Source organism: Colias croceus, chromosome 1 (genome assembly GCF_905220415.1).
Source record: "Colias croceus chromosome 1, ilColCroc2.1".
Lineage (NCBI taxonomy): Eukaryota > Metazoa > Arthropoda > Insecta > Lepidoptera > Pieridae > Colias > Colias croceus.
In genome coordinates this window covers 5,333,412-5,346,773 of record NC_059537.1, presented here as the reverse complement: position 1 = coordinate 5,346,773, position 13,362 = coordinate 5,333,412, and the positions used below count along the sequence as shown (strand labels likewise).

At 33.8% G+C, this 13,362-nt stretch overlaps 1 protein-coding gene across 3 annotated transcripts in view; it reads left to right on the top strand.

Annotated features, from left to right (window-relative positions):
• Positions 1 to 13,362, top strand: part of LOC123697621 (cytosolic carboxypeptidase 1-like) — a 77,945-nt gene that overhangs the window by 23,138 nt on the left and 41,445 nt on the right. For 2 of the 3 annotated variants that reach the window (XM_045644165.1, XM_045644166.1), the window contains 7 exons: positions 3,145 to 3,235; positions 3,391 to 3,471; positions 3,897 to 4,064; positions 4,864 to 4,995; positions 5,080 to 5,211; positions 5,464 to 5,607; positions 9,446 to 9,643. In XM_045644165.1, the coding sequence (XP_045500121.1) occupies positions 3,145 to 3,235; positions 3,391 to 3,471; positions 3,897 to 4,064; positions 4,864 to 4,995; positions 5,080 to 5,211; positions 5,464 to 5,607; positions 9,446 to 9,643 (946 nt within the window). The remainder of the gene's footprint in view (positions 1 to 3,144; positions 3,236 to 3,390; positions 3,472 to 3,896; positions 4,065 to 4,863; positions 4,996 to 5,079; positions 5,212 to 5,463; positions 5,608 to 9,445; positions 9,644 to 13,362) is intronic. The other variant, XM_045644167.1, reaches the window with a different exon arrangement.

Below are 13,362 nucleotides of genomic sequence, written 5' to 3'. Positions count from 1 at the left end.
GTATAGAAGTATAGATTAGTAGGATGGTATTACTTAAAAGGTTATTAATTATTATCATGTAATTATTTGGTTCTGATCACAGATCACAGAAACTAAAGGGTTCTGATGATAAGAATGATAAGAAATAATTATAATTTTTGTTTTATTGAGTCTTCAAGTTAGGATTGCAGGTTCGAATGATAATAATTTTTGTATACCATCGTATATATTACATATAACATAATATGGAGACATTTCATCATGTCCACAACAATATCAAGGTTAGTAATAAATATTTCTACTATCAATTATCATCAAAGTATTAAATCGGTAATAAGTATTTTTATAATTGAATTTGAATTTCTGTTTACTATAAGAAAAATTAATAGGCACTTTTTATTTTAGGGTGTGAAGGGATTCAGTCAAGGAGTTTTAAATTATTGAAGAGTGGTAATTATTTAGAAGTAGGGTTCGCGAAAAAATTGAGCCCTACTTTTATATAATCACCTGAAAATTTTTCACTAGAGTATAAATAATAAAATATGTGCTAATTATAAAGAATTTTATTTTTGACAAAAGGTTTTACATACAAGACATAACTGCGTTAAAAACAACCGACTTCAAACTTGCACTTGCAACATTTACAAATACAGACAAAAATGCTCATAAAATAAAATACTGGGCCTATCCTAATAAAATTTTTATGGGACCAATTCGACACCATCCCGCATCGAACAAAAAAAGAATCACGTAAATGATTTATTAAATAATTCACAAAACACGAAGATTGAATTTGATATTTTTGGCTTTATAAATATAAATTTATAAATATAAAGAATATAAACATTCGATCACGAAATTATGCGGGTTCGAGTCCCGCCTCGTGATCGAATTTTTTCTATTCTTTATAAATTTATAAAACACGAAGATTTTAAAAATGTAACCAATGAACACAATCAATATTAGATTAATTGTAATGGTGTATAAAAAGTATTATGTCCTATGGAATTCTACTATGGGGCAGGGCAGCAGATATAGAAACTATATTTATCTTACAGAAAAGAGCCATTCGCTCTATATATAATTTACGTGCTCGGGACTCGCTAAGAGATCTCTTTAAGAATACTGGTATCCTTATTGTACCATCACATAATATTTTGCATGTACACAAAAACGCCGACTTACACACAAGAGTAGGAGATAAACACTGTTATGGCACAAGGAACAGAAATAAAATTGAAATGCCATTTTACCGGTTAGCCAAAGTTAAAAATTCATTTATGGGTCTAGTTATACGCTTTTACAACAGAATTCCACATTGTATTAAAGAGTTTGGTAGTGCTAAATTCAGGTAAAACTCATGTAAAAAATATATTATATTATATTCAGAGAGCCTATTATAGCATTAAGGAATATATGGAAGATGAAAATGATATATTATGAAGTTAGATATAAGTTACAGATTATGTAATATTGACATGATTTTAAAAGAGCAACTATTTAATATGATTAATTACCTTAAAATGACATTAATAAGTTTTATGCTGGGAATAATAATATTATTATTTAATACTTAGTACTTACCATATGTTGCTATTAATTATACTCTAAGAATGTCTAGGCGCCATATTTTAATTATTGAGTTTTCATCTAGCAAAATTTCAAGGAACAGATATTATTATGTACCTATTTAAATCATTCTTATTATAGGTATTTTTATAAACATTTCCCTACCCATCCCTAAACTCGTACGTTTATTCGTATTATTAAAACTTCAAGTAATTATCAATTAATTTGTGTTTCAGTCGTTTGTTTCATCTTTCGGTGTCAAGTTGCTATCGTTTGCGTTAGCGGGAACTACCTATGCGGGTTTTCCTTTGAAAACGCGGGCGAAGCCGCGGGCGGAAATCTAGTGAATAATATAAATAAGAAAACATAAAAATTAAGATCTATACATATCGCTGCAGTGCTGATACATGTAAATATGGCCCTTATGCGTCGCAACGACAATAATTGATGACGTCACAGCGCAGTAGTTTACTATGCAAACATAGTTTTTCAGTTAATTATTGTAAAAATTATCAAAATTAAATAATTTTTTTTGTAATTGATAGAGCAAATCGGGAGCAATTTTTTTGGAAAAATTTTTTTTATGAAAAGTGAATATTTTTCATTCTATAGGGAAATCAAGTTTTCAGTATTTGGATTTTTTTAAAAATTAATTATAAATAAACTAATAATTATAGAAGTGGAGCAATTACTGATTCTGATGGAGCATTTAAGGAGCAATTTTTTTGCAAAAAAATTTTTTATGAAAAGTGAATATTTTTCATTCTATAGGGAAATCAAGTTTTCAGTATTTGGATTTTTTAAAAAATTAATTATAAATAAACTAATAATTATAGAAGTGGAGCAATTACTGATTCTGATGGAGCATTGAAGGAGCAATTTTTTTGCAAAAAAATTTTTTATGAAAAGTGAATATTTTTCATTCTATAGGGAAATCAAATTTTCAGTATTTGGATTTTTTAAAAAATTAATTATAAATAAACTAATCATTATAGAAGTGGAGCAATTACTGATTCTGATGGAGCATTTAAGGAGCAATTTTTTTGCAAAAAAATTTTTTATGAAAAGTGAATATTTTTCATTCTATAGGGAAATCAAGTTTTCAGTATTTGGATTTTTTTTAAAATTAATTATAAATAAACTAATAATTATAGAAGTGGAGCAATTACTGATTCTGATGGAGCATTTAAGGAGCAATTTTTTTGCAAAAAAATTTTTTATGAAAAGTGAATATTTTTCATTCTATAGGGAAATCAAGTTTTCAGTATTTGGATTTTTTTTTAAATTAATTATAAATAAACTAATAATTATAGAAGTGGAGCAATTACTGATTCTGATGGAGCATTTAAGGAGCAATTTTTTTGCAAAAAAATTTTTTATGAAAAGTGAATATTTTTCATTCTATAGGGAAATCAAGTTTTCAGTATTTGGATTTTTTTTTAAATTAATTATAAATAAACTAATAATTATAGAAGTGGAGCAATTACTGATTCTGATGGAGCATTTAAGGAGCAATTTTTTGAGATATTAATAATTAAAAAAAAAAAACTTTCCGCGCTAACTTCCTTCCGGTAAAATTTTATAATCATGTTTCAGAATTCAAGAGACACCGCAACTTCCACCTATATTACATCTATTCTAAGAGAAGCATTATGTTTAAAACAAGGCAAAGGGAAAAAATGCTCAGGTAAACTGAAATATAAGTGATAAGATCCATATTCTATTACTTTATGAAATCATCTTAAATCGTCGTTATTATAAGTCAACATATAATCACAATATAATTTAAAATAGAATTGAGTACAAGGTGCCATTTATTAATATAATTGTTCAATAAAATAGTCATCAATGAGACATCAGGTCAAAAGAAGAGAGAAATTAAAAAGACAGGAAAGGAAAATAAACCACCACTTAATAAGAAGGGTATGTCGATGTGTGCTTCGAACATGCTTAACGTTTGAGCACAAAAATACTAAATGCACGTGCTTATGCACTTTATACTAAAAAATAATAATAAAATATTATTAGAACGCACTTTAAATATCTTATCTGTGATTAAGAACAATCAATAACACCCTTCATTGATTGTCGTTCCGCCTCAGTGTTCCGCCTACTAACATTTCGAGACGATCTCGTTTAATCTGGCATTGGACTACTTAAACCGCAACCTCGTTAATTGTAATGTAACATTTGAATAACATATACGGCGTGACATTTGTTATACCTACTAACATGTAACATTACGAAACCGCTCCTCTTTTTGCTATTGAAAGCACAACTGGAATACAGAATTAAATCGCATTTGATATTGATGCATGTTAGGTAAAAACGTGTGTAAAAAATTTCAGCGAACAACATCGCGAGGCACCAATGTGCTCAGCATTTCATTTCGTTAAATGGGACTCAGGTGATGATTCGTACGATCCTTGCCACGCATGGGAAGCGAGACGGGAACGTGGGCACAGAGCTGATGCTGCAGGACCTTGTCTGGATAATCGCAGCGTTGTCGCCGAAAGGTAGGACAGACAAGTAATTGCATTTGTTCTTTGCAGCTAACAACGTGGCTCGCCACCAATGTGCCCAAGAATTTATATCGATGAAAGGAACTCAAGCTATAGTAAGAAGGGTGGTCGCTTCTGTTCATGATAAGCACGAACGGCACGCTGGTACTGAGCTAATTCTCCATGACCTGATATGGATTCTTGCTCCTCTTGGTACACGAGGTTATAAAAATTGATTCAGCCCATATTTATATGATAGGACTTTATGCAAAATGCCGCCACAGGAAAATTATTTAGATTTTCTTTTTGTTTCAATTCTTTTAGCTTCAGTTTGGTAGGCAATATCATAAACAAAGCTCCGTTACTATCGGTTTATCTATACATATAATAAATCTGTAGAAGGGTCAATTCTGTACATTGAAAATATTGTACAGGGGGTGTTACTGGATCGATACCAAACCCAAATATGTGATTAAAAAAATTTTTGTCTGTCTGTCTGTCTGTCTGTATGTGAAGACATCACGTGAAAACTACCATCCACGCGAAGACCGACATCCGCGCGGACGGAGTCGCGGGCGGAAGCTAGTACTTTATAAGTTTAATGGTGCAGGCGTGTTATTTTAGGGAGGTTTTTAGAAAATGTAGTAGGTATCTATTCCTCTTTATAATAAATATTAAATAATAACCAGTGTAATCGGTTTATCATAATAAATGTAAAATGTATCATTCATATATTTTTGAAATTGAAAAAGTAGTGGATTCATAGTAATGAAGCTGTGTAAATGCATTAACGAACATGTTTTATTTATTACAGATGGAAAATTTGCGATGAAAGTACGAATGTTGGGTTGCGTAAGAACGATGCACCTGATATTAAAGGGTCACTTCACAGATAACAAGCTTATTTTCCCGCTCTTGGTTATTATGAAGCAACTTGCCAAAAATCGTAAGTATTGAACAATTATATCGTCATAGATATAATGACTAGCATAAAGATTGCTTTTAAAATGATTTCAATGCTTCATTACAGCTGTAACAACATCTATTTTAATTCGTGACGGCGTCATCGCGACGTACGAGCGGGTGTTAGTGAGCCTCGGGTTTATACCCACCGCCAGACTGCGCCTGTGTCTAGACGCTATCGATTACTTCAGTAAAAACAGTTAAGTGGTCACTTATCATATTATATCGTTATAGCGCCATCAACAATGAAAAATGAGAACATTTTGTTTATTGCCTTAAAGTTATTCATATTTTTTTTCTTAGCAATATTTATAATAATGGTCCATGAATTTATAATTTTTACACCTATACCACAAAACTATATTAACGTTATCCTCACATTATGACTCTAAAAGCACAATTTCCACTGTATTGTCCAGTACAAGTAAAGTTACACATGCATAACTCACAGAGGTATGCTGCATGCAGATCGTGAAGACAGGGCTCTGTAGCGTGCTGCTGCGGGTGTTCGACCGCTGGGACCGATATGAGGGACGCATGCGACTCAAGATCTGTGCACACATATTGCAGACACTACAGCACTTGTGTAACATAAGTGGGTATATTTTCATACTAGCTAATATAATATCTTATATTAAGGACTTAATTTATTGGCGCCGATATGACCACTTTTAGTTAAATTTCATGTAATCTTTAATTCTGCCAAGAAATACAATTAACGCATATACCTACCAATATTAAGAAACAATGAACGAAAAAAATCTGTAAAAAATATTTATTTGATTTTCCTTATGGGAATTAATTATGTTGCGATAAACCCTTTTCACCTTGAATACCCTCCGCTTCGATAATAAAATATATATATATATAAATACCAACCTGGGCACTAAGTTGATCCAGCCCGACTGCCGTGCATTCCTGACTCCACCTTTTCCCCCATATTACTCGACTCCGGTTGCATAGATCTTGCCCGGAGTGGCAACGGCGCAAATGTTTGGGCGACGTTGCCAAACATATTCATGGAGAAATTGATATACTCAACATTTTTATTGTTAAGATCTCGAACTGAGTCGACTCCGTAACGGCCGAAATTCAGAAACCCATAAACACTTGTTGGCTCCGTTTTATATACCAAATCCAAAGTCGTATGTTGATCAGATCCATTTATATTATCAAAATTACAGCTTTATTTGATCCGACAAAACGAAACTGTATATTATGTAACGTTAATTAATTTTTCGTAAACACTACAGTATTTGTTGGCTCCGTACACAAACATATTATAGATAGGTAATGTCCCATACATTGCTAAATCCGCCTAGACTAGACGAACTCGACTTCGTAACGGTTCAAATTTTGAAATGCTCAAATACTTCTTGACTCCGTTTTATATACCAAATCATAAGTCGTATGTTGATCTGTTCCATTTATATGCACTTGCATGACATTGACATGGGGATATGAAATTAGGGCTTCCAAAAAATCTCCTGAGTTTTATGGAAGTTGAAGAAGTCGACCGTAATACAATTGAAACTTATAGAAAACGTTGTGAAACTAAAAATACGGAACCCTAAAAAGATAGATTTGGACGAACCTTTCGTCATACAGTGACGGTGATAATTCTCAAGTAGTATGCAGCCTACAAATAACAACCTACCTCTTGAATCAGGGCAACTCTTTGGCGAACGCTACACGTAAGATCCATATTGTGATCCGTCAATATTTACTATCGGATTACGATATTTATTGACGTGTAGGGTAGTGTATTGACGGATCACAATACAGGGTTAGTTTTCAATGACCAGCCAAAATTTAAAATTAAGATCTAGATATTAAACCAAAGGTGCATTTGAAAAATTATTGTCGAATAAAATTAAATAAAAATAATAGCATTCATTTGAAAATGTCTTAAAAATTTCCTAAATCGTAAACACCCCCAGAATCAATGCACTTGTGTGCGTGCGCGCATTGCCAAATTTATGAGTGTGCTAACTTCTACCTATCTAGGTTGTTGAACTGAATTGTTGCTTTTGTAATGTCCACACGTTCGCTTTTTAGTGGTGGACAGGAATGAAATCTAATTAAAAAAAAAAAAGTTTTTTTTTCATTCGTTCTAAAATGTTATCGATTCTGAACCATTTCTGAAAATTTGGCCGGTCATTGAGAACTAACCCTGTATATCGCTGGATTTCTGGAACTCCTTGTGATCTGATCCCAGGACCTACATCGCAATATTTATCTTGCCGTCATCACGTCTGGCTCATACAAAGAACGTTTCAGTACTGACGCGATACGTATTGATGGTGTTGGGTGTGAAAGTAAATATCAAGATAATTATCATAATATTTATTGACGTGTAGCGTTCGCCTTTGCCCTGATTCTGATATCAATCTGATAAAATAATTAAAATGTTAGATTTAGGTCAAAAACAAATGACGACTCATATTCTTGCACAAATTATCCATTGCGGAGTAAATATGAGTGTACGCAGATCGCCAACACGTTTAACCAGCAGTGGTGCAGTGGGTACTGCCGGTGGATCGCATCCCGATCTATCGAAGCTAAGTTCGTTTTCTACGAGTTCTACGCCAACTGATACTTAAATTACTTACAGAAAACGGAAACAACCGCTAGAACAAGATTGCAGATGTAATGATGATATGAAGGATATTCGGTCGGAGTTGAGCCGTATTAGTACATTATTTGAAAAATATGTATGCTCAAATGAACAAATAGTAAACAAAATTCATTCAATTAAACATTCATTTCAACATTTCATTCAATTAAACGAAATCATTTCGGCGGTATGGCGACCATTTAGAATCGTCTGAAAAGTATGGGGATGCATGGCGATTTTCGTAAATGGCTGCACGACGATGGTTACCTGTGCAAAAGTTAGCCTGGTACCAATAAAATAATAAATAAAATAAAATTTATTAGTAACTTCAAATATAACATTACAATATTGCTCTGCCTTCTGAACTAGGTAATTCCTATATCTCAGAAGGCAGTGCCTTCCCTTGCAAATTCCATGTTACATTATATTTGGCAAGTTAACAAAATAAATTTTAGTGACTAATGATAAAGGATACAAAGTAAACGATTAAGAAAATAAAAGTATACGATTTGAATTGCACAATAATTATACAATGGTTGAATTGTTTTTTTTTTTAATCAACGCATTCGCGTCGGTGTGGCGGGCTTTATGTCACACCGGAAAAGTATGGCATGACACTACCGTCTACATCTTTTTTATGGGCTATCGGTAAATTCTAAAATTTTTGTGTTACAAATCGTTTGACTTTCGCTATTTTTCCGACGAGTTTGACTAACGCCCACGCGACTAAGCCGCCGGTACCAGCGTTCACACCATCATTTTTCTTTCTGTCATTGCGTACCCCTGTAGAACCGCCATCCTGCTACAAATGACTCGAAATTTTGTGTCAATGACTCCCTATCTACTAGGTTTGCGAATCGACAGCTCTCTAAAATGGAATCATCACATCGACCACCTAAAAAATAAATTATCAGCACTTCTTAGATCTCTGCGTAATATCTTTCTTGCATTCCTCATAAATTACGCCACACCATCTACAACACGTTAGTAAAGCCGCACCTAATGTATTTAATAGAAGTATGGGGGAGTGCTTACAAAAATAAATTAGCGCCACTCCAAATTTAAAAAAATAAAATAATTAAAACTATCTTTTACTATCCTTTTTTAACTAAAAAAATCTACGACGACACTAAAATAATGAATTTAAAACAATTATACTTTTATAATACGTGTATGTTCATCCGCAAAGCGCTACATAAAAACATAAATACAAATATTATATTCTCAACATCAAATCGCCACTATCCTAATAGACGAGCTAGCTATCTTGCCCTCCCGAAGATCCGAACAAATTATGGAAGGCGAACGGCAACATACGTTTCTATAACGGGAATAAATGTCTTTAAACCTTCAAATGGCTAAGGCCGCAAGCGACCAATGGCTGAGCTCGGTGGGCTCTGATTGGCTCATTTGAATCGGATCAACAAGAGCTAAAACGCAAAAAAGGTGGATTTGTATAAAAAGCACGTAATTATTATTATTACTGATGGTGACACTTGTGGCTCCGTTCGGATCCACATACGGACGGTGGTGTGGCAATGGATCCACAAATACCAACCGGATCAACAAGTGAAAACGGATCAAATAATTACTAACTATATGGCACGTTTGATCAACATAGTGCCCATGGAGATATCTATATATATATATATATATATATATATATATATATATATATATATAAAATATAGTATAAAATATAAGCCCGACTAAGCTGATGTTTTGAAATTTGATTGAGTATAGATTATAGGATGTATTCTTAAATAATTAATTATCTTATATGCGTAATTTGATGCCCCGTGTTATGTAATTACAGAAGCCGGCCGCAGAGCTTTATGTACCAAGAAACACGTACAGACTCTGCACAGGTTCTGCTCTCAGTGTCCAGACGAGCCAGAGTTTGACGGCTTATTGGCTCGAGTGTGTTCCGTCATCACACTGTGTTTGAAACACCAAGCACTGCCAGTACCAGTAACTAGCCCTGCATCATTTAACCTCAATCCAATTCTAAAAGGTGAGTTCTAGATTGGAGATATTTTTAATAGGAGAAAAAATTCGGCACGCATTTTCCAAAAAAGTCGCATGAATTCAAAGTAATGGTAATAATTAAGTAGAATAAACACGTAGAAGTACTAAATAATATAGAAAATGTCGAGTATTATACACAAATCATTTGATTTGTGTATGTATGACGTTCCAATATCAATCACACCTTTACAATAAGAACAATGGATTAATTTTCTGATCGACATATTTATCACTGTATGGTATTTGAGGCTTAATTTAGATTGAAACACAAGGATGATGCAATCACTTTTATTCACCGGCAACAAACTGACACACGATCGGTGACATTATTTGTGTCTACCCTCACTAATATGACTAATATACTACAATCCCTCCACCTTTAGTTACAACTTAATGACTAGGTATTACAAAAATTTACGTTTTTTACGTATACGCAAGGGATATCTACGAGGTGTCAACTGATCGTCACTCCGAGGGTCTATAGGGGCGGAAGGAGAACTCACGCCAGTAGCGACAGAACTTCCTTCAGAATCTGAGCCAACTGGTACCGGTTCACTCCTCTCCTCCTCTACCTGCTCTTGTTGAGGAGCTGGCGATGACAAGACGTTTGAGTCATGAGGAACCCCCTGCAATTGCGGTGAATCTTGTTCCGTATCCACAGGAACTGAAGATTCAGTCACCCCATTAGTAGTGTAGTCCCCGAAGCAACTTACATCATCAGACACATGTTGTATTTTTTAGAACCCTTATAAATCAAAATTTGATCTATATGTTTGCGAACGTAGACATTTTGTTCTGGTACATAAACCAAATACATCCTTGAGCCAATGTTTTTTTTAATTATACCAAATTTATATGTATGTTTGGTTCCATTTTTATAATAGTGTTTAAACAAAACTTCATCTCCGGTTTTAAATATAATTTTACGATGACCCCCATAGGCGTTACTTTGTGAAATCTGTTTAGCATTAACATTATCCATAACAACACTTGACAAAGACTCTGAGGTTGGTGAATTGCCACCAGCCACCGTACTACGTTCACAAAGTAAATAGACACTTAATTTAAAAAATACTTGTGATCTTTGGGGAATGTCCGTAAATTTAGTTAATAATATAATAGAAAATATTGCAAACAATTTAGCTTTCATATTTAATAAGTGTTGTGACTATGGTACATTTCCTAATTTACTAAAGCTTAGTAAAGTTATACCTCTATTTAAAAAAGGTGATCAAGAAGACTGTAACAACTATAGACCTATCTCGATTTTACCAACATTAAGTAAAGTTTTCGAAAAGTTAATATTAAACCAATTGACTAGTCACTTTGCTTCTAATAATTTGCTGCACACCAAACAGTTTGGTTTCTCAAAGGGGCGCTCAACCACAGATGCTGGAGTTGCACTACTAACACATATATATAAGGCATGGGAAAACTCAAAAAATGCTTTGGGGATATTTTGTGACCTCTCCAAGGCATTTGACTGCGTTGAACATTGTACTTTATTGCGTAAACTTAATCACTATGGGATTAAAGGACAAGCTCAGAACCTCATAGCCTCATACCTTCATGATAGGATACAAACTGTAGTTGTTAATGGAGAACGTTCTAGCGGTGCGTCAATTAACATTGGTGTTCCACAAGGATCTATTTTAGGACCCTTCTTGTTCTTGGTATATATCAATGATCTACCTTATTATTTACAGGATAGGTGTGAAATAGTTCTGTTTGCAGATGATACCTCATTAATATTCAATGTGGATAGGCATGACCCAAATGTTGACGAAGTGAACAGTACTCTTTTACACATATCCGACTGGTTTACTGCTAATAATTTATTATTAAATGCCAAAAAAACAACTTGTGTTGAATTTTTACTACCTAACGTTAAAAAGTTGAGCAGAAATATTACCTTGAACGGGGAGGTATTACACCCTACAGAATCGACTGTATTTCTTGGGTTAACATTGGACGAGAAACTACAGTGGGGAGCCCATGTCAACACCGCTGCAGGTAAGCTCAGTTCAGCAGCATATGCAGTCCGAAAGGTAAGGCATCTCACCGATGAAGATACAGCTAGATTGGTTTATTTCAGCTACTTTCATAGTATTATGTCCTATGGAATTCTACTATGGGGCAGGGCAGCAGATATAGAAACTATATTTATCTTACAGAAAAGAGCCATTCGCTCTATATATAATTTACGTGCTCGGGACTCACTAAGAGATCTCTTTAAGAATACTGGTATACTTACTCTACCATCACAGTATATATTTAATAATATTTTGCATGTACACAAAAACGCCGACTTACACACAAGAGTAGGAGATAGACACTGTTATGGCACAAGGAACAGAAATAGAATTGAAATGCCATTTTTCCGATTAGCTAAAGTTAAAAATTCATTTATGGGTCAAGGTATACGCTTTTACAATAGAATTCCTCATAATATTAGAGAGTTTAGTAGTTCTAAATTTAAAACTTATATAAAAAATGTACTAGTTCAGAGAGCGTACTACAGTATTCAGGAATATATGGACGATAAAAACCCATGGAGGGTTGTCGCGTAAAAACCACAGGACAGTTCTTTGTATATTATGATATAATATTATGTATTTAGATATAAGTTACATATTATGTAATATCGACATGATTTTAAAAGAGCAACTATGGAGTTTCTTGCCGATTCTTCTCCATAGATCACTGCTTTCCGAATCGGTGGTAAATGTTAAAATAATTATGTAATGACGATTCGAAAGTGCTACTAAATAGTAGTCAAATTGAATAAATAAATGTTTGAGTTTGAGTTTGAATCTAAACGGCAACGTAACTTACGGCCAAACATCAACTCTGCGGGAGAGACACCGGTAGTGCAGTGAGCCGAATTTCTATAATTAAATAAATATTCGTTTAATTTATCAACCAACATTTTGGAGCTGCCTTCGTTTAAAATCACCTGAATGCTGCGTTTAAATGTTTTCGCAGTATTTTCGGCCTGACCGTTAGACGCTGGGTGGTACGGTGCAATCGTTACATGTTTTACTCCATTGCGTTGACAAAAATTTTCAAAATAAGCTGAACAAAAATTAGTTCCATTATCCGTCACTATAACTTTAACTAAACCAAATCTACTAAACATTTCACTGACTCTCAATACCACAGCTTCACTATCTGTCGTTGACATAATAAAACATTCAACCCATTTAGAATATGCATCAACTGCTACCTACTAAAAAATTTTTATTGTTCAACGAAAACATATCTAAATGAATGCGCTCCCAAGGACGCTCGGGGTAGGACCAATGAGCGAGGGGCGCGCGCGGGGGGCTGCTACGAAAAACATTGCAAATACTACATGAACCAATTTTCTGCTCAATATGCTTGTCGATGTTAGGCCACCACATACGAGTGCGCGCTTCATTCTTAGTTTTAACGATTCCAAAATGAGAACTATGCAATTCATTCAATAAACGTTCACGTAAAATGGTAGGAATTACAATTTTATGGCCGCGCATAATGCAACCATCTTCATATGAAAGTTCATTTCTACACATAAAATACGGTTTTAAATCTACATCCGCAAGCTTTTTAGGCCAACCGTGCTTAATGAAATTTATAATTTTAAGGAAAATATTATCATTTTCAGTGGCGCTCTTAATTTCGTTAAAAGATATAGGTTTTAAAAATAAATTCGCAATAAAATTA